General features: G+C 43.9%; 9 protein-coding genes and 1 non-coding gene across 10 annotated transcripts; 7 read left to right on the top strand and 3 right to left on the bottom strand.

Moving 5' to 3' along the window:
• Positions 1-344: 344 nt before the first annotated feature.
• Positions 345-1,557, bottom strand: BYT42DRAFT_587119 (ER membrane protein SH3). The gene is made up of 6 exons (XM_051570140.1): positions 1,418-1,557; positions 1,261-1,344; positions 1,048-1,189; positions 915-962; positions 750-848; positions 345-685 (listed from the first exon to the last, which is right to left on the bottom strand). The coding sequence occupies exons 1-6, from the start codon at positions 1,481-1,483 to the stop codon at positions 555-557; spliced, it is 570 nt and encodes a 189-aa protein (XP_051419202.1). The 5' UTR covers positions 1,484-1,557; the 3' UTR covers positions 345-554.
• On the top strand, positions 1,525-5,646 carry BYT42DRAFT_587110 (Fusaric acid resistance protein-like-domain-containing protein). The gene is made up of 7 exons (XM_051570139.1): positions 1,525-1,947; positions 2,006-2,604; positions 2,662-2,839; positions 2,917-3,875; positions 3,939-4,204; positions 4,263-5,442; positions 5,511-5,646. Exons 1-6 carry the CDS (start codon positions 1,652-1,654, stop codon positions 5,313-5,315), a joined length of 3,351 nt encoding a protein of 1,116 aa, XP_051419201.1. The 5' UTR covers positions 1,525-1,651; the 3' UTR covers positions 5,316-5,442; positions 5,511-5,646.
• A 175-nt stretch (positions 5,647-5,821) lies between these two features.
• BYT42DRAFT_587100 (ABC transporter transmembrane region 2-domain-containing protein) lies at positions 5,822-9,305 on the top strand. The gene is made up of 20 exons (XM_051570138.1): positions 5,822-6,085; positions 6,144-6,219; positions 6,299-6,316; positions 6,373-6,451; positions 6,542-6,622; positions 6,686-6,879; positions 6,941-7,026; positions 7,089-7,135; positions 7,196-7,282; positions 7,356-7,453; positions 7,531-7,565; positions 7,636-7,701; positions 7,771-7,853; positions 7,924-8,026; positions 8,082-8,179; positions 8,253-8,596; positions 8,657-8,720; positions 8,796-8,899; positions 8,954-9,022; positions 9,097-9,305. The coding sequence occupies exons 1-20, from the start codon at positions 5,854-5,856 to the stop codon at positions 9,179-9,181; spliced, it is 2,049 nt and encodes a 682-aa protein (XP_051419200.1). The 5' UTR covers positions 5,822-5,853; the 3' UTR covers positions 9,182-9,305.
• A 432-nt stretch (positions 9,306-9,737) lies between these two features.
• BYT42DRAFT_595769 (pyridoxal phosphate-dependent transferase) lies at positions 9,738-10,634 on the top strand (the record flags this gene model as incomplete). Its single annotated transcript, XM_051570878.1, has 3 exons — positions 9,738-9,851; positions 9,904-9,986; positions 10,055-10,634. The coding sequence occupies 3 exons, from the start codon at positions 9,738-9,740 to the stop codon at positions 10,632-10,634; spliced, it is 777 nt and encodes a 258-aa protein (XP_051419199.1).
• BYT42DRAFT_135259 (uncharacterized protein) lies at positions 10,512-11,401 on the top strand. Its single transcript, XM_051562215.1, has 3 exons — positions 10,512-10,630; positions 10,716-11,243; positions 11,314-11,401. Coding segments are annotated over exons 2-3 (456 nt in total). The 5' UTR covers positions 10,512-10,630; positions 10,716-10,788; the 3' UTR covers positions 11,315-11,401.
• Positions 11,402-14,867: 3,466 nt separating this feature from the next.
• On the bottom strand, positions 14,868-14,939 carry BYT42DRAFT_t137. The gene has a single exon. It is a non-coding gene; the product is annotated as a tRNA-Met (tRNA).
• Positions 14,940-17,132: 2,193 nt separating this feature from the next.
• Positions 17,133-17,441, top strand: BYT42DRAFT_483123 (uncharacterized protein; the record flags this gene model as incomplete). The annotated part of the gene is made up of 1 exon (XM_051563711.1): positions 17,133-17,441. A coding segment is annotated over one exon (309 nt), but the record flags the coding sequence as incomplete, so codon positions are not given.
• Positions 17,442-18,815: 1,374 nt separating this feature from the next.
• BYT42DRAFT_135214 (uncharacterized protein) lies at positions 18,816-19,817 on the top strand. The gene is made up of 2 exons (XM_051562213.1): positions 18,816-19,277; positions 19,346-19,817. The coding sequence occupies exons 1-2, from the start codon at positions 18,869-18,871 to the stop codon at positions 19,525-19,527; spliced, it is 591 nt and encodes a 196-aa protein (XP_051419196.1). The 5' UTR covers positions 18,816-18,868; the 3' UTR covers positions 19,528-19,817.
• A 471-nt stretch (positions 19,818-20,288) lies between these two features.
• On the bottom strand, positions 20,289-20,825 carry BYT42DRAFT_135231 (uncharacterized protein). Its single transcript, XM_051562214.1, has one exon. It carries the CDS (start codon positions 20,713-20,715, stop codon positions 20,446-20,448), a length of 270 nt encoding a protein of 89 aa, XP_051419195.1. The 5' UTR covers positions 20,716-20,825; the 3' UTR covers positions 20,289-20,445.
• Positions 20,826-23,757: 2,932 nt separating this feature from the next.
• BYT42DRAFT_504579 (uncharacterized protein) lies at positions 23,758-24,036 on the top strand (the record flags this gene model as incomplete). Its single annotated transcript, XM_051564980.1, has 1 exon — positions 23,758-24,036. One exon carries the CDS (start codon positions 23,758-23,760, stop codon positions 24,034-24,036), a length of 279 nt encoding a protein of 92 aa, XP_051419194.1.
• Positions 24,037-25,799: the final 1,763 nt, after the last annotated feature.

Here is a 25,799-nt window from a genome sequence, read left to right as displayed (position 1 = left end):
AACCTGCTCCACAAAACAGCATTGTGAGAGGTGCCCAGTTCTTCTTGACAATCAAATTAAACTATTCGCGGTTTATCGCTTCAATTGCTCTGTATCATTTCAGCTCGATATACCCAAGTCTGGCGATCTTATTTTCAGCTTTAGTAAGCTTGCAACCTGATCCCAACCATCACACAATGCAAATCCATCTCCCGCGTATTCACCCTTCAGCTGGTGAATCTGTCTAATACAGAAGGCAACCAGCACGTGTCTCAAGCGCCAAGGTGATCCAACATCTTCATCTTTGGCCCAATTCTACAGGTAAGACAAGTTCCGAAAATGGCAACTTCCTTTTTCTCACCATGTGATTCTCGTTCTTTGGGGCAAGAGCATTGAACATTAAATGGGACACAAATATCAAAACATTTTTTCCCCGCACAAAAACGAACTGGATGAGAAAATGGCAATAATATTCATATAAAATTCGCACCTGCGATAATCATTAAAATGCCCATTAAACAACTGTATGTTTTTGATCGAAAGCTGCATCTACAAGCTTTTCCTGTTGCTGCGATTTACTGCGACTTTTTGGAGTTGGTGGCAGCCTTATTGTTCGATTTGGAGGTGGGAGCTGGCGAAGCCTCACGTTCGTTTTTCGAAGATTTCTTCATAACAAAGTAATGTGCCACTTGCAACCCAATAATACCTATCATGGATCTGGTCAGCGCGCTGCCTTATTGTTTACCCTCCCTCTATCAATATGAGCTTACCGGTGATCGCCAATACAATGATAAAGTGAGCAGCTGCGATATTTTTCAATTGCTTTGTTACTTCCTTTACGTCGGTCGAAGAGGATACAATGGCAAGAGCTTGTTCCATATAGTACGATTAGTTCAATTTCACAAAAATGTCAAACAGTGTAATTAAAAGCCTACCAGGTTTCACTGATGTAGCATAGGTGGACAAGCCAAAGAGCATCAAAACTAAAATTGTAATATGATATCGAGTGAAACATCAGCATATGCTACCTTTAGACACCTTTTTCACAGGCATTTCTGATAACTTTACCCAGCGATGCTCCATCAAAGAGAATGTTTGAATCGGTCATATTAGCCAAACCCGCCGAGAAACCAATAGCTGCAATCATCAAGTTGGCGAACGGGATATACTTTAAAATATTGGGCACCTCCGACTGAGTCGCATAGTAAAGCTAAGCACATCACATTTGCGCTTCGAGATTAGAAGAACGTCGCTTTAATCTTGTTGATATTTTCAGCTTACAGTGGCTCTGGAGACAGCATTGGGATGCTCTGCGGGGTTCGCCCATAACAAGTAGTAATCGAAAGCCCAGTCTGACCAGTATGACTAAAAGGGTTCATCAAACATGTAAGATCCTATCAATTGAATACAGCCGAGAGACATAGTCTGTAACACTTACTCCATAGGCAAAGAAGCACGAACAGAGAATGAGCGTAACCTTTACAGCTTGCATATGTTCTGCCATTGTGTTAAGTGAACGTTGTAAACGCGACTCGAGGAAAGGGAAAAAAAAAAAAAAGAGCGGGCTTTTTTCCTTTTCTGCGAAAATTGAACCCTCCCGAAATGGTAATGATGTCACTGTTGTCTCTTTCGTGCTTTTTGCCTCACGCTTTTTTGACGTCCAATCCTTTACATGGACATTCAACCACCAAGTAAACGATTTCCTCGGAATGCCACGCCTACATATTCCCACAGCAGTGAAAATACCCGTGCACACTTTTCCACGTCGCCGCAATCGTTTGATAACAGTATGCTCCGATTCCAATCGGATCTCGATCAACTGACACGGTCGCCTTCCGCCTACAGTGAGATCGAAGTCATTCTAGACGATGGTAGCGTTCAGAAACGGACAGTTTCGCTGTCCACTATACCCGACTCGCCCGTCGCCGAAGAGAACGAAAGACCGACCTTGAGAGATATGGATGACAGGTATTATGCATTGATAACGGAAAACGTTTATGCGGATAATAACGGTGATGCTTCTTAGTACGGCAACCACTGGCCTCCTTTCAAATACAAGCAACGGCACCTATGGTAGTATAGACACCCGAAGTGATTCCTCTACCGAACCGAGTAATGCTTCCGAAGGATCAGATGATTGCGCGACCAACGAAAATTGCCGCCATTCACGGATCAAATTGCCAAAACCGTCTCGATCCACTTTTCGAAAACAATGGCATCGTCTGTGCAACAAAATCCGCAGCCGTACTCATTTGTCTTATGCATCGCGTATGGTTTTGAAATGCAGCTTTGCTTATTTTCTGGCATCATTGTTTACATTCATCCCTTGGCTCAACGCGTCGATCGGTCATAACCGTACATCCAGCCATCTCGTCGCAACAGCCACGGTGTTTTTCAATCCTGCAAAAACACTAGGCGGCATGGTTGAAGCGGCAACCTATGGCCTAAGCTATCTCATGTTTGCCGTCTGCATTTGTCTCGGCTCCATGATCACCACCGACTTTTTTATCGATCGCGACTATTACAATACGGCTCATGTAATCTCGCTCTTCTTTTGGTTAGCCGGTGCCACTTACATTGTCTCGTTTCTCAAAGCACATTGGAACAAGCCTCCGGTGGCTACAGGTACCTTGGAATCTGTCATCCTGATGCTCTATGATTTTAATTTTTTCTTGCCATTAGCCTCCAGTCTGTGCTTCATTATTATTTTTATTATTGTTGTACGTGAAGGTTCGGCCAATCGCGGGGATTTCGATGCAACGCGTATCCAGCAGATTACCTCTGCCGTAGCCACCGGAACACTTATCACTCTTGCTTGTTGCGTCGTATTTTGGCCAGTCTCAGCCTGCAAAAAACTCGGGTAAGGGTGAACGTTGTTGTGCCTCGCGCACGCATAGATGAGGAACGCTTCTTCTTACATTGATTTGATGGAAATAGGAAAGATCTGGAAACCTCGCTTCAGTCTTACAGAGTTCTGCTCAAGCTACTTGTCAAGACGTTCATATTAGACGATGATTTACCAGAATTTCAAGCCAACAAGACACTGCAAGCAGCGATCGAGTCGCATCAAGCCAGTTTTACCGCTCTACAGAAATCGTTGCAAGAAGCGAAACTGGAGAGTTGGAACGAGAGTGTACGGTATCACGCCAAAGACTATGATCGGATTGTGGAAAGTATGCAACGGCTTGCTCAATATATTGGTGGTCTGCGAAGCAGCTGTGGTTTGCAGTTTGAACATATGACGAGCCGCCACACACAGGGACAAACCAGCCCAAAGTTGAATCGATCCTTTACAAGTGCCGACACGTGGAATGTCAGAGCAGGATTCCGTCGAAGAAAACTCCAAGATAATCTTCGCCGACAAAGAACAGCAGTCGGTCCTGTTATACCCCGATCCGTCACTGCTGAAGACGCCCTGTCAAGTACTGCCCCATCGCCTCGCAAACAAACACTGGATGACGATTCGCTGCCAACCTTTATCGCGACAATTCGAAAACCTCTAAAGTCGCTAGCCTATACTTGCAAACAGACCATCATCCGCATGCAAACCATTTTTTCATCGACTGCTTCCGCGGAGAGTATGAGCAGTGACGCTTTCGAGCTTTCCAAAACGAATTTAAAAAAAGCGATTGACTTATTCGAGAAAGCCGAAAAGGCGGCCGTGATCAAACTGAGAAAACGACAAGTACGACAAGAGACGGGGGATGACAATAACCTACAATTGACCCTTGGCGAAGATATTTTTCTTGTCTATTTCTTTATTTTCAACGTGATTGAGTTTGCAAAGGAACTCATCACTTTGGTGGAAGCTGTGGAACGGTTGTGTGCCCCCGCTGAAAACCAGCACTCATGGTTGTCTTGGCTTTGTTGGCAGGGGCCCAAGGATCAGTTATCCGGTGAGTAAGCATGTGCATTAGTAACGAAACCTTTTTCTTGGCTGAACTCTTTTAATGTTACAGATATGCGACGCGAAAGGCAAACGACCTTTGATCATTTCAAACCAAACGAGCGCCACGCAACAGATACACTGCATACCCCTACGCCTAAAACGAAACTGCGGGCGGCCCTCATCCGTGCTTGGAAAACATTCTCCCTTTTCAAGACCCAAAAGGTACGATATGCAACCAAAGCATGTATTGCGGCAATCATTCTCGCAACGCCCGCCTTTTTGGAATCGACGGGTCCGGCCTTTCGCGAATGGCGTATGGAATGGGCTCTTATTACCGTAAGTCAAACTCTGTCCTTTTTTAAGTAAGTCAAGGTTAACCAAGATTTGAAAACAGCTGATGGTGGTCATGACGCCTACGGTGGGAGGAACGAATGTGGTGGCTATTTATCGTGTTTTTTCCACCATTTTGGGCTGTTGCATGGCAGCCATATTCTACGCTTTATTTCCTGCCAACATATTTGTCTTGCCGGTGCTCACTTGGCTATTCTCCATTCCAAATTTCTGGGTGATTTTGAACCATAAGCACGGAAAATTCGGCCAATTCACTCTGCTGGCGTACAATCTGGTCATGTTGAACAAGTACAATGATCGCGACATCAACACGATTAGCGTATGGCTCTTGGCATGGCAACGTTGTATGGCGATCCTGGTGGGAGTCTTTGTTGGACTGGTAGCTACTGCTTATGTCTGGCCGTATGAAGCACGCGTTGAGTTGCGAAAAGGCCTGTCAGATTTCTTGCTGCGGCTCGCGTGGCTGTATCAGAAACTGGTCTCCATCCATTTGGGCCGTCGGTCCAATCCAAACACGATTTTTACCGAATTCTTTGAAGACAATGCGCGAGTGCAACATTTGACATTGGACCGTCAACGCGAGCTTGTCACGGAAACTTTTATGGATCTTGAGTTGAGTTTGCAACGCTCTCTGTCGGAACTACGAGCTTTGTTGGCTCAGACACCCAACGAACCACGGCTGAAAGGACCGTTTCCGGTGGGCGCGTACCGTGCAATGTTGGATTCGTGTCAAAATATTATTGACAAGTTCCTGTCGATGCGTATCACAGTGCTAAAAGATATTTGGGCAACGGAAATTCGTGGCAATCTTGTGATGCCTGTGAATCAACAACGACGTGAAATGGTAGGAAACGTGTTGCTGTATTTCTACCTGTTGGCTTCCGCGCTGCGACTCAAGACGCCCCTACCCCCTTACTTTCCTCCGGCTCGTAAAGCCTGGCAATCCCTCTTGGTGCGAATGCGCGAATTACCGGCGTTGCAATCAGAACAATCACTGGAAAAAGATAACGTCTACATTGTTTACTACGCCTATGTGACCATGATGGAGGATATTATCCGTGAACTGGACAAGGTAAAATCATTATTCGTACGTTAACAAATGGCCTGATGCTCAATTTTTTGAACCTTCATGTAGATGGGGGACCAAATGTCACAGCTGTTTGGCTCCTTGGTGCCTGCAGATCAATGGGAGGATCTCTTTGAAGCATGGGACACCGAGAGCGCCTTGTATCATCATTAACATCGCCTGCCATGGGTTAAAATTTCATAATAATAAAGCATTCTGTACATACATGAAATTATATTAAGAACAAGTCACTGTCTGATTTATGGTTCACGACCTTGCCAAAAGCTGATCTTGTTGCCTGTCAACTCGATGAAGCCCCAACAAGGCCAAAAGTGATTACGGTCTTTGTGCAACATACTCCTATTGAATCGATGCAATTCTATTGGTGAACGGTATCGTGGGGAAAAAGCTGGATCAGGGATCTCCGACTACAAACAGCGATGGATCTGAGCCTAAATCTATTGAAAGTGACTGCACCTTTGAGCCAATCAGTTCAGTTGGAGAATTTGGCATGACACAGCATTTTTTTCGCCTTCACCGTCTCTTGCTCTCCTTTCTATTGTCGCTCATGGCACAAGTTCTCTCCACACTCTTCAAGCAAAAGGCTCCCACTACGGGAGCCATCATTATTGCACTTATATATGCTATCTATAAAACCAAGAAGAGGTTCCAAAAGAATCTCGCTACTTCCTCCAACAAAGATACCCGCAACAAACGCTCCAAGCAAAAACAACAAAAGGTCGGCGTGAATGCCAACTTTGTCGATCAAATGCGAAAGCTATTGCCCATTTGTGTACCAGGTAGGATGAAGGCAACTTTTTTATGACGGCCACGAGTCCCACTCACTCGTTTATTTAGGCACTTTTTCAAAGGAGGCTGGTTTACTGGCGATATTGGCTACAGTATTGATTGCACGTACCTGGCTCGATATTTGGTAAATACGAAATGCTGTTGCTATTTGCTGTATGGAGCATAACACTCATATCATGACGGAACGTTTTTCTTTTGTTCAGGTTTTCGGGTTTTAATGGGTATGTGTGGCGCAGAGAGATCCGTTGCTTGCGGTGCTAATATAATGATATGGCAGTTCTGTTGTAAAAGCCATTGTATCACGCAATCGCAAGGCATTTATCGCCAAAGCTATTATTGAATTTGGCATGATGATGGTAAGTTATTAGATCAACATAAAAAGGGTCTTGAATGGATGGAACGGGTTGGAAAAAGTAAAACTTAACGTTATTGTATATTTCCTGTAGTGGCCTATGAGTATAGTGAACAATTCGCTCAAGCTGACAATCAGCGCGCTTGCGTTGAGTTTCCGTGAACGTTTGACAAAGGTATAAATAATAATCATGTGAAAATGAGTGGACAACGTGACTGATTTTCTCTTGGATTTTTAGCATGCACATAATCAATACCTTAATGGCATCACTTTTTACAAAGTGTCAAATCTCGACAACCGACTTCAGAATGCCGATCAGTTATTAACCCAAGATATCGATAAATTTGCTGATAATTTATCCCATCTGTATTCGGACATTGCCAAACCCGTCGTCGATATTTTCTTGTTTGCCTATAAACTCGGTGAAGCCATGTAAGTTCTTTTTGTTTTCTCCAGCGACCGTCCGTAAAAACATTACTAATCATGTGCTCAGTGGTAACGAAGCTCCATTCTTCATGATTGCCTATTTCGTCATGTCGGGTGTCTTGCTTCGCGCTTTTTCACCTCCTTTCGGACGATGTAAGTGGATCATCTCAGATAACACGAAATTGGCCGACACCAACTGAACCCTTCTTGATCAGATACTGCTATTCAGCAAAAGCTGGAAGGTGATTTCCGCTTTACTCATGTAAGCATTTAGACCCAGCTTATATTTTGTAAAATGACGACTCAAACGATTTTTTCATAGTCTCGTATCATCACTCACTCGGAAGAGATTGCCTTTTATGGCGGCGCTGAAAGAGAAAAAGATGTGGTGAACAACACTTTCCAAAAGGTAGAATCGGTGGAATTGCTTTTTTTTCTGCGTGTCCATCATTCGACTGACTCGGTTGCTCGCTACCGCTTAGATTGTCAATCATGAGCGTAAAGTATACACTTTGCGGTTCCTCAACGGCATCTTTGACTCTGTTCTTGTCAAATACTGTGCAACCATGACCGCTTATTAGTAAGATGAGATTTATTGTGGTATGAAAGAGCAACTTTTGTAACCTTTATTTTTATTTATTTTTCGGTGCGTTCCAGCTTACTGGCTCGACCTGTTTTCGATCCCCGTTATGGTAAGCTTCACTGCTGTCATGGGAACAGTCTAGTTTGGTTAGTTGAATGCAATTTAACACATATCAATAGCAACAAAACACATGGGAGCATTACAAGATGATCCTACAAAGTTGATGGAGGATTATTCAAGAAACTGTAAGTCGGCAGGAAGAGCTCGCCACACTCGTTGGCTGTCAGTAACTAAATGACGTTTCGACCCATTAGCCAGCTACCTCATCAATCTGTCTCAGGCGGTAGGCCGTCTCATTTTGACCGGCCGTGATCTGACTCGATTTGCCGGATATACCGTGAGTTGCAATTCCGCTAAAACATTGTCGCCCTGGGTTTAAAGAGTAGTGATTAACTGTGCCTTATTAGTCTCGCGTAGCCGAACTCTTTGACGTTTTGGGCGATGTCAGTAAAGGAAAGTACAGCCGCACGATGCTGTCCGATGTTGAAGGTGGAGTGAGCCAGAGTAAGAGTAAGTATTCTCTTGTATTAATAACGGCAAACATGTCCTGACATCTCTTTTGAAGCTGTCGATACATCGGAAATGAAGGGTAAAGTGCTGGTACAAGACGGTGTCATCATTTTCGACAAGGTGCCCATCGTGACGCCCAACAGTGATGTGCTTGTAAGTCTTGTTGTTTATGCAAAATGTCATGGTGATTCTTTTTGAAACTCATGGATGTCTTGGAATCAACTAGCTGAAGGACTTGTCATTCAAAGTCAGCACTGGCATGAACTGTCTCATTTCAGGTCCCAATGGATGTGGCAAGAGTTCCTTGTTCCGTATCCTGGGTGATTTATGGCCATTGTTTGGTGGAACCGTAACAAAGCCCTCTGCGGATAAACTCTTTTACGTTCCGCAAAAGCCCTACTTGGCATTGGGCAGTTTCCGCGATCAAATAATTTACCCCCACACTCCTTCCGAGGCCCGCGCTCGTGGATATACAGATGTTGAATTGATAAATTTACTGGAAACCGTGCACCTGGGCTATTTGGTGGAACGCGAAGGCGGCTGGGATGCAGTACAGGATTGGGCGGATGTGTAAGTAAACCAAAATGCGTCATGAAAAAAAAAACGGCTGCCTCATGTTAGATTCATTAGCCTTTCCGGTGGCGAGAAACAAAGAGTAGCCATGGCACGTTTATTCTACCATCGCCCACAATTCGTAAGTTCGAAAAAAAAAAAAAGGCGACTTCTGGTTAAGAGCAGCTTGGTTTTTCTTACACACCACCACTTTTAGGCCATTTTGGACGAATGTACCAGTGCCGTTAGTGTGGATATCGAGGCCATCATGTATGAGCATGCCCGCAAACTTGGCATTACTCTGTTCACCGTATCCCACAGGTACCATCATCTAGATGAATCATGATATGTCAGAGACTGATTATTGTTTTGTAGAACATCTTTGGTCCGTCATCACGAATATTTGTTACGTTTCGATGGCGAAGGTCATTACGAATTCAAGGAGTAAGTGAACATTGATTTGACGAAGCGAGTTGGCTTGTGATTGGAATGTGAATTTAATATCGTTTTGACTGTAGAATGGATCCTGAGGACACGACGACGCCATTCGGTTTTGGCCATGGCAAGACCCAACCTATTTCCAAAGCAGAGACCAATCTCTAAATCTCGTTCATTTTCCGCACACACGCTGAAATCGGTATTCCTCCTCCCACTCATCCTGTCCATCTTTGTCGCTTGCATATCACGACTCTATTTATTCTTTTTTTTTCTCAGAATATACTGAATAGAATGTTTATTTTTGAAGTAATGAATTTGTGAGTCAAAAGTTGGTCTTTGGGCACCTGCAATGGGAGCAGATTCAGATCAGGCTTTTGCCTGGGTATGGGAATGAGAATCGCAGGCTGCAGAGGGGAAAAAAAGCATCTTTGGCAGATAAGATTGATTGGGTTTCCAAATGACGCAGCTGGTTCAAGGAGCGATGTATGGTCGACTCATCTATTTGCGCCAGAGACATCACATCGCTATTTTTATGAAAAAAAAAAAAAGGGATGAATCCCACGTTTGTTTTTTCTGTCAAGTGATCGATGGAGTTGATGCAAAACACGCTTTTGTGTCGCCAACAAAACCCTGAATGCCTGCCACAGACGGAATTCCAATTTCGGGTTCTGACCTTTCTTCTGACCTTTCTTCCCCAAACTCCCACCTTTGCTTGAATTACATGATCGACTTGCTCATTGGAAAACCATCAACTGACTTGCTACCTGCTGCACTATTTGCAAAGGCCGCGCAAAAGGCTCTGGAACGATCGGATGCGCCGTCGCTCATATTACAGGTTTTCACAATTCCTTTCGTTTTACTTTTAACATACGGCTGACAAGAACTAGTATGGTCCTGAACTTGGCAATGCCAACTTTCTAGATCGCCTTGCAAGGTTCTTGTCGCTAGAATATCATTCTACAGTGGAAAGGTAATATATGATAGGACCATAGTTCAGTATATGGCTCCTTTTGACCTACTTTTTGACGACATTGCTAGTCAGCATCTGTGCGTCTCCACCGGTGCATCGTTCGCGCTTCAACACATGTTAACGTTGCTGACAAGACCCGAGTCCACCACACGATTTGCCTTTTTTCAGAATCCCACCTATCATCTCGTTTACAATATATTTTTGGATTGCGGTTTCAAGAAGGATCAATTTATACCTGTTTCGGAGAACGATACAGGATTGGATGTTGATGCGTTGGCCGAATTTCTTGAAAAGCATTTTCCTCAAGGCAAGGACGAGAGCAACAACGATGATGGGTTTTATTCGGCTGTCATGTATTGTGTTCCGACGCATGCCAATCCTACATCTTCGATTCTTTCCGCCGCCAAACGTGCTCGTCTCGTTCAACTAGCTCGCCGCTACAACATGCTGATAATCTGCGACGATGTCTATGATATACTGACCTTTGATGGTAACGTTCCCAAACGACTCGTGGCATATGATTTGGAAACAGAGGGACCGCCTGTGGTTGTGAGTAACGGATCATTCTCCAAAATTTTGGCACCGGGTGCACGTGTTGGATGGATGGAAGCCCAAACCGCGTTGATCCAGCGATTAGGTACTTGGTAAGTTTCCCAGATCGTATGGAGTTCTCTCCTTGATTGACGTTGCTTTTTGCGTTTCTCTGATTGTTCTCCTCTGATATGATAGTGGGTCGTTTATTTCTGGCGGATCGCCAGCTTATTTTGGTACAGTGTAGACCCTTTTTATCCATTTGCATTTAATGATCACTAACCCAGCTACAGCAAGTCAGATCATCTCGGAAATGTTGACAGCATCCGATTTCCATGTCAATTTGCATAATCATGTACAATTCCTACGAGTCACCTTGCGGGTCAGGTTACACCAGGGTCTTTGGGGTCCATACTTGAGATATCTGATGCCCTTGGGCTGCAAAGCCCATTTGCCCGCTGGCGGGTACTTTCTCTGGGTGAAGCTACCACCGAGAATCACACATATCCAAGTCAAGGAACAAATCAGGCAACACGAACTGGGTGTAAATGTTGGCGCCGGAGATTTGTTCTTCGTGCCAGGCGTGAATCACGGGGATACCCATTTGACATTTGTCCGACTTTGCTTTGCTCATTATTCAGTCGACAAATTACGTGAAGCTGTTGTGTTGCTAGCGAAAGCCATAGAGTATGTGATTGCTGCGCATGATCAAGATGATGCTTCCTGGTCAGTGATTTCACACAAGGATCTTTTATGAAAACCAAAATAAATAAAACTGAGGTCAATCGATGGTTAGAATTCTGTATGGCTTGGGAGTTCACCGCTTGGGTGATACAAGTGACATACGCACAATAAGTAGCAAGGGTCGTTTGATTATAAAAAGTTGATCTGTTTCAAATGATCTTTCTCCACAAGCAATGGTTTCCAGATACGGAACACAGATAACTTGGGAACGCTCCTGTAACATACCCTAGCAATGCTGCCATGAAAAGATGCTAGCATCCAATAACCTCGATGCGCCCAACATGAAGAAAATGAAACACAACAAAGGAGACAGGGACAGCGCAGCAGTGGCAAAAAATTGAATCACAGGCAAGCATGGGAGAGATGAAGCAAGGCATTAAAGAAAATCGAAATCATTGTCACCATCTTATGGTATTAAAGTGTTATGCGAAGACGGTATTGCTTTTTATTACAAGAGAATTTGAATGCGAAAAATTTAAACTAGCAAAGATAATTAAGCTTGGAAAAAAAAACTATTGTATCGTTGGCATTCAGCTATGATTTGAGACGGGTGACCCCCAACCAATAACTTGGCTGGGCAAGTTGTTGTAACTTGTTCCCCTATCCCATCCCCTGTCCAACTTATAGCTATGCCATGGGCTCGGGAGCCGGCTCGTCTGGTCGGAAGCCTACAAAATGTCAGTACCATCAAAAAACTTCCCTACAAAACGGTTAGTGCTATCAAACTGCCCTACAAAATGTTAGTATAACCAAAACTTGCTGAAATGCCAATCAGCGGGCACCAAGTCGTCACCGGAAGAGAGACGAAGCGGGCAGAACAGAACAGGGCAGAACAGACACGTCTTGAAGCCTACGGAATGTTAGTATCTTCCCAGCTGCCCTACAGATGTTAGTACTATCGAGAGGTCGGTCGGCAGTGTGTGATGGTCAAAGGGGACGTCTGAGGATTGAGAAGAAGGAAACGGGAAGAGGAAGGAACAAAAAATTCTTTGCCGCAGCACACTTTTTGTTGTCAATGCAATAGACGGTTGAAAGGCAGCCATCGAATGAAAAAGTCGAAAAAGGCTAGCCTTGCGAGAATTAGGTGTAGAGAGACGTTCCGCATTTGTATCGACGCGTAAAATTAATTCATTGGTATCCCCGCAATCATGGGGAAGCAACAAGAAGGTTTCGCACTATGAACAGTCACACCTCTTGAAGAAAAAGACAAAAAAGACGGTGCAGAAGAAGCCCAAGCGGACATTTTTCATGATTTTCAAAGTCCGAAAGGCATCGAACCTGATATTCGATCGGTGGGTCCCGTTCAAGATTATCCTGTCCCATGACATTGGCGTTCTTTACTTTTTGTTTACATCGTTATGAATCTGAAACCGGCTTGGCATGGCAAATTCATAGAAAGTCGAAGTATCCGGTTGGAGACGCACCGAGCCGAGTTACGGTTTTTCCCTTTTTTTGGGGGGAGGGGGGTGGTGTTGCCAACCATTAGGCCAAGAAGATCATGCTTTCATACTTTCCAAGGACACCGATCAAAAAAACATGGGATAAATCAAAGCAAACCAAATCGGGGTCCTCAGAGTTACAAGCCTCTGGATCATACTGTTACTGATGCCAGGACTGGGTTACTTGATTTTTTTTCTGACTGACATCTCATTCTTTCTATGTGAACCTTCATCAAAAGCATTGTTCCTATTATTTGCAATGAAATATGGACTTTGAATTTTTTCAAAGGCTTTTGGGCGTTCTAATCTAATGGAAACAAGCCAGGTTTGGTTATTTTGGGGACAAGGTTCTTCACAAAAAGAAATAGTCATTAACAAAAAAAAAAAAAAAAAAAAAAAATTGAATTATCAGGTTTGCACGATGGTCATGCCATTGCGCCAATGGTTGACAAGGTGGTACGTAGAATCCTCGCCAACGCTCAGGGCATCTGATGCATGCAAAGACAGCTGTCCAATGGCCCAACTTGAAAAAAAAAAAAAAAAAAGAATGATTGTAGCCTTCGAGGGAGGAGAATGATTTTTACAGAGTGTAAAAATTCTACAAATTTTGCTTGGGAAATGGGGATAGGTATACCAGCAGGTGTTCTTTTTTTTCGCTGCCGGTGGCAGGTGGAGGAGCGTATGGATGATTTGCTCTCCATCATGACAATTGTAGTCAAAAGAGGGAGACATTGAAAAAGATGGTTGCTTATTTTATTTTTCATTTTCGATTTGTCACGTATCGTTGAACATGAATGGACTGCATACATCACGCTCTGAAATAGTCACCATCTGCTCACTTTCGAGGTCTATGCTTGACCTGTACCTTCACCCAAAAAATAGTAAACTGGAAATGATGATCTTTATGGATAAACCGAAATTTTATGTTGATATCAGTAAAAAGAGCCATACGTTGGATGACCAACCGACTTTGAAAGCCTTGATCATTGGGTACCCCGTTACCATGGCCATATAGCCCCGATGCGTTTTGGATATTACGATTGTACCTTGTTATTTATTGGGTTAAAACGTTTGGTAGTTTCCAGGAAGGCACTATCAAGTACGTAACATGGCCAACAACTTTTTTTTTTTTTTTTTTTTTTTTTTTTCCTTTTCATCACCGCCACCACCGCAAATAAATAAAGCACCACTTGCCCAAGTCTTCCCCACGGTTAAAATACAAGTGCAACACCTTGCCTTAAGTTTTTTTGATCTTTACCACTGCCACAGCCATGATGGATATTTTTCTCTCTGATAGTTTTCGATTATTTATTTTAGTCCACTTTTTTCTTGTCATTCTCAGAATAAAGCAACAGTTGTCAGGCCCTTCTTTACGTACTGTTAACTACAAGCACAACACCTTGCACAATTTTTACCATCGTTATTACCACAGCCGCGACGATATATGTATTCCTTTTTTTTTTTTTTTTTTGTTAATTTTACGTTAGTCCTAGTCCTAGTCGTTCACTCGCTCCTCCCTTTTGGTTAATTATCAAAATAAAGAACCCATTTAGCGTTCGTTACCCAGGCGGTATGGGACACCAACGGTGTCCTTTTGTTGTGAAAAGAAAAAACGTGCCCACCCATGATACACTGTAGCCCTTGTTCTTGATTTATCTTGCCACGATCTACGTTTCCATCCACTTTCCAATCCACTTCACTGGGTGAGGTCTTGTTCTCGATTCTCTTTTTTTTATTTTTATTTTTTATTATAAAATATTACATGGCTGCAGCTTACGTATGCACTCAACACTGATTCATTGTTTCTTTATCCTCATCCTTGTTCAAAGGAAAAACATTAGAAAAAAAAAAAAAAAAGTAGGAGCCCACCTGGTAACGACACATTCTCTTCCTTTTCTTTCATTTTGTCCCACCGTTGCCATTCGCAACTCGATTTTTTGCCGTTTTCATATCCACCAAAAAAAAATATATCCTTGCACTATCCCTCTTTCACAATCGCATCCTACTCACTTATCCTACCGTCACCCACGCATGCATCCTACACCGCTGCATAGAGCATTCAGTGCAACGCTCGGCAAAAAAAACCTGTCGGTCACCCAAAAAAATATTATTTTTCCCGATGCCCCAACAAAATATTTTCCCCTCACCAAAAATGAGGAAAAAAGATTAGCGGCTGGAGGTTTCGATCCTCCGACCTTTGGGTTATGAGCCCAACGCACTTCCTCTGTGCTAAGCCGCTCCCGTTGTTATTTTCTTGCATTCTACAATTATAAGAGGTTAAAGAAGTATTTTGCACGAGATTTTATTGGTCAAAGTTAATGCCAACGATATTGTTTGGGGCAACGGAGGTGCAGGAAATTGACAGTCACATAGGCCCGCTGGACGGGTAGGCAGTGTATCCCAGAGCCCTTGCTGTTCCTGGATTGAGAAGCTACTTGGGCCAGAGTCTTGGCAGAGTGATAGATTGCACTTGTCAAAAAATATTGGTGCTCCTATAAATGAGTTGGAGGTTTTGTGTATGGACTACTATCTAAAGCTTCCGACGCTATAAAAGGGCGAACCAGTGTTTTTCACGCGGACCAGTGTTTTTCATGTCTTTTTTATTTTATTTTATTTTATCATGTCAATATTCCTTTATATCATCGATTGGACATTGGGTATGAAGTTCGCGGCTTTTGACCATTACGCTTTGTTCAGCTCTCGGCACATTTCTATCGCCTTATGGGTAAATAGTACAGGCTATCAAACAAACGCAAGTCCTGGTTGTTTCCATCATGCAAGCACTCCGGTAGCTTTTGCCAGATGTCTTATCTATGGTTACATGGAAATAGTAGATGCGGCTCAATGCGCTGAATAAGTCAGTGGAGAACAGCTAAGGCTCTTTTTTGCAATAATATTAAGCTCATCATGAACTGACAGCATGTTTCAATTTTTACCAAATCATGTTCCTTGGCAAGAGTTACTACACTTTGTCGATGCTCGTTTAGAATTTCGGAAAAGCTCTCTCCAGCTGTCTACTGCGATTGGTTTCAAGCATAAATTATGAGTATTTTGCATATTGTTTACCAAGGGCATCAAAATATGATGCCCTTGGTCGGATGATAATGTTAAATTTAGGGATCAAAATGGTACAATCAGGAGACAAAGTACAGTAAGTCTTTTGGAAACCCGAGATATCGTTTATTATTTGACCCTTGATCTGTATTTATACGATCATTCAATAAATTATTGTTTTTATGATTGTTGTTGACTTGATGCTGAAGTAATAGGATGATGTGTGGACACTACTTGACAGGACGGGCACTGAAGACTTAGCCCGTATTTAAAGCAGAGCAAATGGAAAGTTTTGATCTGTGTCTGTGTATCTGTCTTTGAATGGGTGGAGAAAGAAGTGGCAACAGACAGGTTACTTGGCTTAAGGTCGGTCGGTCATACCACTTGAGCCTAAAGGATTTCACCATTAGGATATACATATTATATACACAGTCTGTTTTCATACGATTGCAGTACCTTCGGCATAATCCAGTACTTCATTGTCAACTTCAGCTTGAAATCGATTCCTCCGCAAGGCTGCTATCTTTTGAAACTTGGCTGCATCGTTCATTGCTTTTAATACGTTGACAGTGAGCAAAGATGTTAGCAGCCATACGCATACCTCTAAGTCATTTGTTATTATGGCTCGGCCCAAGAAACAACAGATCTCTGATTCGTTTTGTCGAGATTTCTACAACTGCTTGAAATCCTTTTCGGCTATCCTGCGGTTGGCGATTCAGATCACTTCGAAATAGGAAGCTATAGAGAAGTTGCTGTAGTTTTTCTTTATGTATGATAACATTTTTATGACTAAGCGTCATCGATGTATACTATATGGCTGCAAGCAGTCGTTCAAATAACTCTGAATTTTATCATCGCTGGCTGTAAAATATTTTCATTCATAAACTGCGTGCATCGTCAATATATGATAGCTCTTCAATTAAATAGGAAAGGGTAGTGAGCAGAAGTTCTCAATCAACGGTATGCCACCTTCCCTTCTGCCATCACCCGACCTCCTATTTTTCCTGTTCTTCGACTTATCCGAAAAAATAGCATTACGGTTCTTGATTGCTTCCTGTTCTTGGGTGGAATACTGCTCTCTTTTGTTTTTTGTTTACTGTGCATTGTAGCTGATGTTTTGAGGCTTCCTTACTCGGATGGTGCAAGTGGCCCACTTGGTTGGTTCTTCCGGGCAACAATGGCCTGTTGAGGTTTACAGATATGTTAACTACATACTATACACAACATGTTTCACTGCCATACTGACTTGGTATTCTCCCATTTTTCTTCAATACTGTATTACAGTACAGTACGGTGTTGTGAACACACGAATCTTCGTAACATATGGTATCGCCTGCTCCACCACAAGCTCCCGCATTTGACCACTCTACATCACATCTTTCCGAATAATTTCCCCTCTCCTCTATGTCGCCTATGTCTCACACAGCCTGAAACTATGTCTCATTTCCTCTATGATTGCCCCCTCAAATGGCAAGTCTGGTCTACACTATGGTCTGATTTCCTGCTTCTTTCACCCACTTCTTCCGCCGTCCAACAAGCCCTATACTCGTTCTCCTTTCCGCCCTCACCGCCAATCCTTCCAAGCTCCACCATAGTCGCCACCATTCTCTTAGGTATATGGAAAGCCCACTGGCACTTCATCTTCGACAACACTCCTTTCTCTACCGACACCATCCGACAATTTGTTCTTAAGCACCTCCACCGCCACATCAACGTCAATAATATGCAAAACTGTGACTAGTTAAATAATCTCCCCATAATCCATGCCCCTACCATCGGTTTTCCCCTTGCATCCTCATCCTTTTACTTCTCATGTACCCTATGCATTAATTTCACGCCTTGTTCGTACCGCTCACTGTGACGTACGGGCAAATAAAACACCGGGCCAATAGCCCCTTTCAAAAAAAAAAGTGTTGTGAACACACAGTCAGATAAGTTTTTTTTTCCGATAAAAGGCAAGAACCCTCTTTTTAGGCGTTCTAAACGGAGTTTGAAGAAAACCTTATGGAACCGCTCTGTCTGGTCCGTCGGTTAAATACCATGCAAAGCGTGAAATAAATTACGCAGAGACTGAATACTTTCACTACGAAATAGAAAGATCGACATAATCACACGGCATTGATTTCCATCAACGGTTTGGGTCGGCATTCATACAAAGCCTTTCATTTCCATAACACATCATTGATATCGTACTCAAATAGCAATCTGACAAAAACTGGTCTATTGAATATATAGCAGCGAGCAGATGTAGTGAAATATTGTCTAGTCGATAGTGAAGATATTGGGGTATCTCTTTCTCTTGCCCTTCGCATCTTTTGCGCAACGCTGTGCTACATGCGCGCCATCTTGGGCAACCTCTTCCGCGAGCAAGTAAGAACGTGTACTCGTTTGATGGAACGATCTGCTTATTTAACCCTCTTGAAATAGGATTGTTGCCGAATACAAGATGGGCAAGCTATAACGAGCTACAGTCTCGAAATCTTTGCTTTAAATACGCTCGGACCGAGTACGGTTATCGAGCGTAACTGTAGGCCGCAAGGCTAATGCGGACAAAGTAAAGTTGCTCTTTCAATCGCCACTGCGTGTAGAACGCCTTTGTAACCCGTTTGACTTGGAATTTCCTAATTTTCATTTATTCTCATGCTTTTCAATTACCCACTTTGCATCCGGTATTTTTCCAGCTTTGGTACTTTCGGAACTGACTGGAAATACCACTTTGCAGCTCACTTAGAACTCTTTGATCGTTGCCGTTATCCAGAAATTAGCATTCAGTTTGGATATTGCTCTTCATTTGTTTCAAATCCAGTTTTCTTTCAGTTACTACAATTGCATGTTGATTGTCAACCGAGATGGTTCATCGGTTTCGGAGAGTGGATGGTCGTTCAAATTGCATCCGCAAAATTTCTTCCTGGGATGTGATATTTTTAAAGGGGACTTCTCTTTTGGTATGTTTGTGCAACACATGGGCAGGTCATTGCCAGTGTGGGTATGACAACATAACCCCTTGAATTCCCCTTGTGTGAAGCCTTTGCTTTGATGTCACCTTTGGCAACCGTTGATAATTCTTCTTGTCTTTATCTCTTCTTATTTTTCTTTTATTTTTTCAGTATTACAATGGATATTAACGCTATTCGCCAACAAATCATTCAACGTCATAATGCCAAAGAGCAGAGACCTCTTGGTGCCCAACACCGAATTTGGAGCATTTTTAGAACCTCCCACTACCAACTTTTGCAATCACTTATTGATTCGCCTCTTACTTTTGATCCCGTCGAGCATACTTCAGCTATTCAAGCCACCAACACTCGCCTGGTCGTTGGATCTCAGCATGCTGATCCTAACTTGACCGAGGACATGGAACTGAGCAGTTCCCCAGAGTACTATTTCCGCTGTGCCCGCCTACTGTCAGACGAGTTTTTGGAGTACATCCATCTATACGAGCATCGATTTCCAGCGGATGCTGCGTGGTCTCAAAACTTCGAGCAAGAAGTGAATAAGCTCGAACTAGACAAACCTTGCCTCCGTAAGTGTGACATAAACGCGGTTTGTTGAACAATGGAATTGACTTGATCTGTCTATGGATTATCTCAGTCTCCATTATGTATGTGGGCTTTACGGTCGCCTCAACCGGATCTCAGCGTCTCCGCCATGATTTGTCTGTCGACGGCGGTTCTAGATTCACGAATTTTTGCACAATTGCTACCGAGATTAACTGGATGGTATACCAAGTAGTGCGCCTAAGGGGTTATTTCCGAAGGCTTCTCGGCCATTGACTCGGGTTACGTAGAAGACGTGCTGTTGAAGGCTATTGGCGCCGTAGCCTTGAACTCGGCCAATAGAGGCATATTATTTGATTGGCATCCTAGCCCGGCAATCAAACAGGCATGGGCTACGATTGCCTCTGAATTTGATCAAGCTAGTCTGTTTGTCCGCAAGCGTCTGACAACTTCGAGAAGAGAAGCCATTACTCATCATTTGAAGATCAAGCTGAATACATTAAGCGTCATGGCACGATAGGGTCCTTGACCGTGGAGCCTCCGTCAGATGAACTTCTCGAAACCGTGATTCGACAAGGTAAGTCTAGCTTCTACATATCAACTATGGTAATATTGAATGGTGAATGACCTGGTACTTCTCAGCTACGCCATTACAAACAATCCGGAATCGAACGGTTTCTGTCCTCGTTGGTCACGCAATTCCGGGGAGAGGATTTCGTGCGGGCAGCCATGGTTTTTGGGAGAGTTCTGCCGAGGCTCCATACTTTCTTCGGAAAATGTATAGCATCCCCTGGGAAGGCCAACGCCGATGCGTTTTCCCGCCATTCGTAGACCTTTATGGCTTAAGCACCACGCAGCTACCGCTTCTCGGTGTCCCCTAACTCTGCCGCTACTTCCAAGTCGTCCGACCGCTGATCATCATGTCGATGTCTCACAGCGTTTTCACGATACTTGAACTGGACATCTTCAGGACGGCTTGGACGGACACGACGGCGGCCGCTCCATTCCTGGAGGAGCTCTGCTCACCGGAGCACTTTACGGGGTTTTCGTCCTTCGTGGACACCTCCTTCCCGACTACGCACATTGGGACCACTTTTCGGGATGACCTTGGGGAGGTGTCCATCGCGGAATATGACCCTCAGTATACAGATTTTTGGCCCTCCTCATCGGTCTGAGAGACCCGGGATCTCTCTGCTATGACCCAATTGTCCAGGCCAAAAAGGCGAAAGAGATCTTCCTGACGCTGTGTTGTGCTTCAGTCTTGGAAATGGTCGTTAGACGTACTCTGAATGCCGGCCGGGGCCCTCCAAACACCAGAGCCGCTTTAATGGATTGTCTGAAGGACATACAAGGCGAATATGAACGAACTATTTGCAACAGTGGATTGAAGCAGTTGCTCCAAGAAGCAAAAACGGAGCTGGCTGATGCTGAAAGAAGGATCCTGCCTAAACGTTTGACTGGCATTAGACGTCGTCAGAGAGAAACCCAGCCGGATGAAACGGAGCAGTTGGAGGTTTTGCAAGCACGAGCCCAGAGAAACGAAGGTGGATGGTCAGAAAAAACGCTTTCTGGGCGGACCACATTCAGAATAGCGTAAGAACAGCTGTCGCGACTCCGAGCGCGGCATGAAGATCGCAGCATTGTCCGTGGACGGGTTCGGCAACTCATTCCTTGTCCGCCAACCATGGAATTATTCAGTGCTGCGTACGAAAGGTGGTTCTTGGGTGCAAGGGCTGGCACGGTAATTCATCAAGTCGCGAAGGCAACTGGCAGAAACCCAATGGCGAATCTGGACGAAGAGGAGGCAGAGGAATATCTCCGGATTCGAGGCTTTGGAAGGTATGGTGCGGCATCGGTGCCGGGGTACACTGAAGCTCGCCGCAACGAAGAAGCCATTAGAACCCTAATGACTGAAAGGAGCTGGGAAAAAGACTCTGGCATTGACGGTCTGCGACTCGCGTCATGCATGTTTGCGGTCATGCATTTGTCAACACACACAACAGCTCCCATTTTTGCAGCGTAGTCGACAAGCTGCTGACGTCCCAAGCAGATGGGCTACAGTACACTGGCGCATACTACGTGCATGACATAGTTGAGGCGCTGGAGGACGTAGACGAAGAAGTATTGCGGATTCAGCGGCACGATGCAGCAGATGTATTGAATGAGGCGAGACACGAACGGCGAAAGCGACCGTTTACTTGGATCGTTAGGGCTCATATACGCCAGGTCTGGCTCCAGCCGTAACTTTTTGCTTACCATGGCAGTCGACAGGGAGATCTCAGTTGCGGGGGAAGACGACGCAGAACTTATCGAGGATGCTTCAGCAATCATTGACCATAGAACACGGGACGCGCTATTGGACCACTTTGAGGATGCATACACGCGCAGCATCCCTCTGTGTGAAATCACATGTGGGTATTGAGGACGACCCTTGCGCATACTGTGCCATTGGTATTCCCTGCCGATCTGACAAGATCAGAGGAACTGATCGAGGAAAATTTATGGAGCAGCAACCTGTCCCGTTCAACCGGCAGCACAAGCATTACCGAAAGCAAGCAAGGTGCCATTTTAGTCCGAAAATGTATCGATTTCGAGAACTCCCGGTTGCTGTGCGGCGGTTACTATGGTTTAGTCACCGGAAAGGTGATCTGGAATACAACCCAATGAGGTGGAGGGCCAATTCGAGGAAATAACAAGCGTACCTTTCCCCGACAGCACATGTATTCTTTTTTATTTCCATATTTCCATATTTTTGTCCTTAAATAAATAGACGAATAAGGTTGTCATGTTTTGGAGAAAAAAAACCAATGCAGAAGGATCTCTTCCCAGTTCTATTTTCGCTACTCTCTTGCAGTAATATTGCAGCTTCATAAAACCTCACTTGTATATTATCGGTATTTCTAGAAACTTTATCATGACTTGAGATTCCGAGAAAGGTCTCTAAACGGTAACCAACTTTATTGAAGAACGATGTACTGTTTTTAATACAAGAACATATAAAATATATACATGTAATTGACTTGTCGATCCGCTTTTAAGCATTACAATTGTCGCGATCTGAATATGTCGAGCAAACCGTCAGAATGCAAAGTTCCACATCCGCTGGTCTATGTGATGAACGTAAGAAATAATAAGGTGGAGCTATTTCTTTTTTGATTCCAGAAGAATAGAAAGGTAACCGTTTTATTTGACTAGTATGATGAGAAATATGTGGAAGTATAAGTCTTTTCTCTGCACGACCCTTCATATTCGTTGATAGGTGCGAACGAGATTATTGCATCACTTAAAAGCCAGTCAACTGCAGCTCCCCTGCATGAGCGATATTTCGATGCAGAGTTAGCCGACTGTCCTTTCCTGCGTTTTCCATATACTGTACGCGACTGAATGTACTACATTCAACTCTGGAAAGCCGTACTGCTGTATAAGGAGCTCCTGTAGTAAAGCCACTCCGAACGTAGTAACGTTTTGACACTTGCTTCAGAAAGAAGGGCTTTTTTCATGACAATAATTGAAATTTTAAGAAAGCCCTTTTCTCATTTGAAAGATATAGTTCAAAGATATTTTATTATGCTATATTGAGCTCGTGCTTTTTTTAATGTAAGCGGCTGATTAAGCCCGATGTTTTATTTGCCAGCTCAAGGTATGATATTAAATAAATTCATAAAGAATGAGGAAAGATGTATAGTGCCAACTAGGAACAGACTGGGAACAGGCGTGACTACAAGGTTATAGCGATCTGGGGGAGGGTAATCTCGCGGTGGAGCTGTTTCAAAAACGAATTGGCGGATGGTGGAGGTGGGTAAGGGAGCGTTATTACAGACCAAGTTCCAAGGGGTTCTTCAGATGCCCAAAAGGATCGGAGTAATAACTCTGGAGCTGGGAATAATATGGGCCAAGACGGGGAAGGTCAACATAGATAGCGCTTACGTCGACCTCGGCTGTCGAAGAGCGGATTGATTCTGGCGACGTTGACGTCTCTAGCCCGATGTCAAGTCTATTTTGCGGACGCAAAGGAGGCCACATTATCACGAGAATGTTCATAGTATTACTGCCGAGTTTGATCTTTTGCTTCATGCCACTTCCATCTGACTCTTCAGAGACGCCTATGCAGAATGATTCGTACACGCAATTGGACGGACAAGCACCGATTCCTTGTCCGCAATCACTGCTCCGATATGCGGCTTAGCAACTGCATGAAGAAGTGATGGATATACACAAAATCCTATGTTCATATAATCGCCATTTTTTTTGCATCACAGCGCGAATAAATGAATTACCCAGTGTTCTTTGAAGGTGCGAGTTACCATTGTAGACCTTTGATGATGAACGACGTGTCGATCGATTCGTATGTCTCCATTACGAGCTTGCATGTTGTACAGTGCCCGGAAACAAAAAATTTTGGCAGTATTTTCGATTTCCGCTTGCATATATCTGGCACTTACCCATACAAAACTTGTTTGTTTTTCTGATTCCCAATATTAAACCAATCCCTATTTTTTGTTAAAGATGACTTTGAAACCCACTGATAAGGCACAGATTTACGCCATGAAAAAAATGGGTGCGGATCCCGAGATGATTGCGAAGCAATTCAAGATCTCTAGTCGACGCATCTTTCAGATCCTAAAAGAGGTTGACGAACGTGGCACGTTTGAGCGCAAGCAAGGCTCTGGACGACCCAGGAAGCTGACCGAACGTGACATACGACGTATTAAACATTATGCGAAGAAGAACAGACGTGCTCCTCTTGCTGAGATTCAGCAAAATGTTGCCCCTCATGTCCATTAGAAGACAGTCCGACATGCGCTGCATGACATGGGGATGTATTCGCGGGTGGCTGCCAAGAAGCCACATCTAAACGGACGGCACAGGGCCAAGAGACTGGAATTTGCCAGACGGCATAAGGACTGGACGGTAGAAGATTGGAAGAAAGTTTTGTGGACCGATGAATCGACCTTCGAGCTAGGTGAGAAGAACGGTCAGGTCCGTGTTTGGAGACAAGCGCATGAAATCGATGATCCCACCTGCCTAGCCCCAACCTTCAAGAGTGGACGATCCACTCAGATGGTTTGGGGTGGTATCATGTACGGAAGCAAGACGGACCTGGCGCTTTTCGAGAAGTACGGCGCTAACGAAAGACGTACTCGAAGCAAGTCGGCCGACTTCATAGACCTGGTCTACAGAGGTCCCCTTTTGCGGTTTTTGGCCGACCGAGAAGAGGAGATAATCCTCATGCAAAATGGTGCGCCGATCCACACGAGCATCATGTCAAAAACATGGATTGCCGAGCACAACTTGAAGAAGTTAGATTGGCCAGCTCCAGACTTAAACCCGATCGAGAATCTCTGGCGGGTAATGAAGGCCCGTGTCAGTGCCCAGTTCCGGGTGGGGATGAACTTGGAGGAGTTTCGGCCGACTATCATTGAAGCATGGAACTCCCTGCAAGTGGCGGACTGGAATCGACTTGTTGAATCCATGCCAGAGACGATTCAAGCTGTCATTGCAGCGAAGGGTAGTAACACCCGATGGTAGTCTTTTGTTACCCCTTTTTTTCGTTTTTTTTGTTGGTTTTTTTTTTTTTGTTTCTTTTTTTGTTTATAAAATACATATACCTAATGATTATACGTGTTGAATTTGATGTATGTGGCATTGTTGGTTGACTGGAGACATCCAAGAATATAGACAAGTAATGCATAAAGTGTGGTAAAAAAATTGGCGGAAATCGAAACTACTGAAATTTTTTATTTCCGGGCTTGTACGTACTGTACTTCTACCAGTATACCACAAGATCCTCGAGCATGTGCTTAAGCTCAAAAGCGAGCTTTAGGAAGGTCCGTGTAGGCGGAGCAACATTTATGGCTGGGCTTCTTGATTTCCCCGCTGACACGTTCATATCCCTTCAATGAAACCATCAGATCAGGTTTCAGAGCTTTTAACGATGTGTCGATCGGTCGTATGCCTCTCTGGCGACCTTGGACGACATTGTACGAGTACTGTGCTAGTACTCTAGATTCGAAACCTGCAGCACGGTGTGGAACAGAGACGTAATGGCGGCCATGAACTTTCAGTCCGTTTTTATGTTTATGGCGCACAATAACAATCAACGACCGCCGCCTTTCAAGCGCCCCGATACAGCCATGAATGCTTCTTTACAAAAGAATAAAGCAGCCAGTAGCTAGGTGACACTAGTTATCTGATGAAAGCGCATCTTTGTAGACAATCTATATGCGTGCTGATTAACTAACTAAACTTTATCACTGATGTCACCGTTGATCTATGTGGTATCCCCGAGTGGTGGTATTATCCATCCTTGAAGCGGCGTCCCGTACCAAAACGATACGCTTCCTTTTTTAAAATGAACTTGTCTATTATAATACCGATCGAACATCCACTTCCATAACATGGATTTATTATCGAGATCTAATCCATACCAGTAAGTTTGCCATTGTATTATGAAGGATCCATTCTGAATACACATTTTTTAGCCGAGAATACTGTTCATTGATTATTTCTGTTTTCGCATAAAAAATTGCAAATATAAAATAGACAAA

This window comes from Radiomyces spectabilis (assembly GCF_025331425.1).
Source record: "Radiomyces spectabilis strain NRRL 2753 chromosome Unknown BYT42scaffold_15, whole genome shotgun sequence".
Taxonomy (NCBI): Eukaryota; Fungi; Mucoromycota; class Mucoromycetes; order Mucorales; family Radiomycetaceae; genus Radiomyces; species Radiomyces spectabilis.
This window is presented reverse-complemented; position numbering and strand designations above follow the sequence as displayed.

Excerpts from the sequence above, each read along its gene's own strand:
- BYT42DRAFT_587119 (XM_051570140.1), bottom strand. The coding sequence starts at position 1,483 with ATGGCAGAACATATGCAAGCTGTAAAGGTTACGCTCATTCTCTGTTCG. Across the intron at positions 1,190-1,260 it reads ATGCTGTCTCCAGAGCCACT|CTTTACTATGCGACTCAGTC; the intron begins GTAAGCTGAAAA and ends TGATGTGCTTAG. Across the intron at positions 686-749 it reads CATTGTATTGGCGATCACCG|GTATTATTGGGTTGCAAGTG; the intron begins GTAAGCTCATAT and ends GATCCATGATAG.
- BYT42DRAFT_587100 (XM_051570138.1), top strand. The coding sequence starts at position 5,854 with ATGGCACAAGTTCTCTCCACACTCTTCAAGCAAAAGGCTCCCACTACG. Across the intron at positions 6,452-6,541 it reads TTGAATTTGGCATGATGATG|TGGCCTATGAGTATAGTGAA; the intron begins GTAAGTTATTAG and ends TATTTCCTGTAG. Across the intron at positions 7,566-7,635 it reads TGTTTTCGATCCCCGTTATG|CAACAAAACACATGGGAGCA; the intron begins GTAAGCTTCACT and ends ACATATCAATAG.
- BYT42DRAFT_135231 (XM_051562214.1), bottom strand. The coding sequence starts at position 20,715 with ATGCCAGTCAAACGTTTAGGCAGGATCCTTCTTTCAGCATCAGCCAGC.
- BYT42DRAFT_135214 (XM_051562213.1), top strand. The coding sequence starts at position 18,869 with ATGGATATTAACGCTATTCGCCAACAAATCATTCAACGTCATAATGCC. Across the intron at positions 19,278-19,345 it reads ACTAGACAAACCTTGCCTCC|TCTCCATTATGTATGTGGGC; the intron begins GTAAGTGTGACA and ends GGATTATCTCAG.
- BYT42DRAFT_135259 (XM_051562215.1), top strand. The coding sequence starts at position 10,789 with ATGATCACTAACCCAGCTACAGCAAGTCAGATCATCTCGGAAATGTTG.
- BYT42DRAFT_587110 (XM_051570139.1), top strand. The coding sequence starts at position 1,652 with ATGGACATTCAACCACCAAGTAAACGATTTCCTCGGAATGCCACGCCT. Across the intron at positions 3,876-3,938 it reads GCCCAAGGATCAGTTATCCG|ATATGCGACGCGAAAGGCAA; the intron begins GTGAGTAAGCAT and ends TTAATGTTACAG. Across the intron at positions 4,205-4,262 it reads TGGAATGGGCTCTTATTACC|CTGATGGTGGTCATGACGCC; the intron begins GTAAGTCAAACT and ends ATTTGAAAACAG.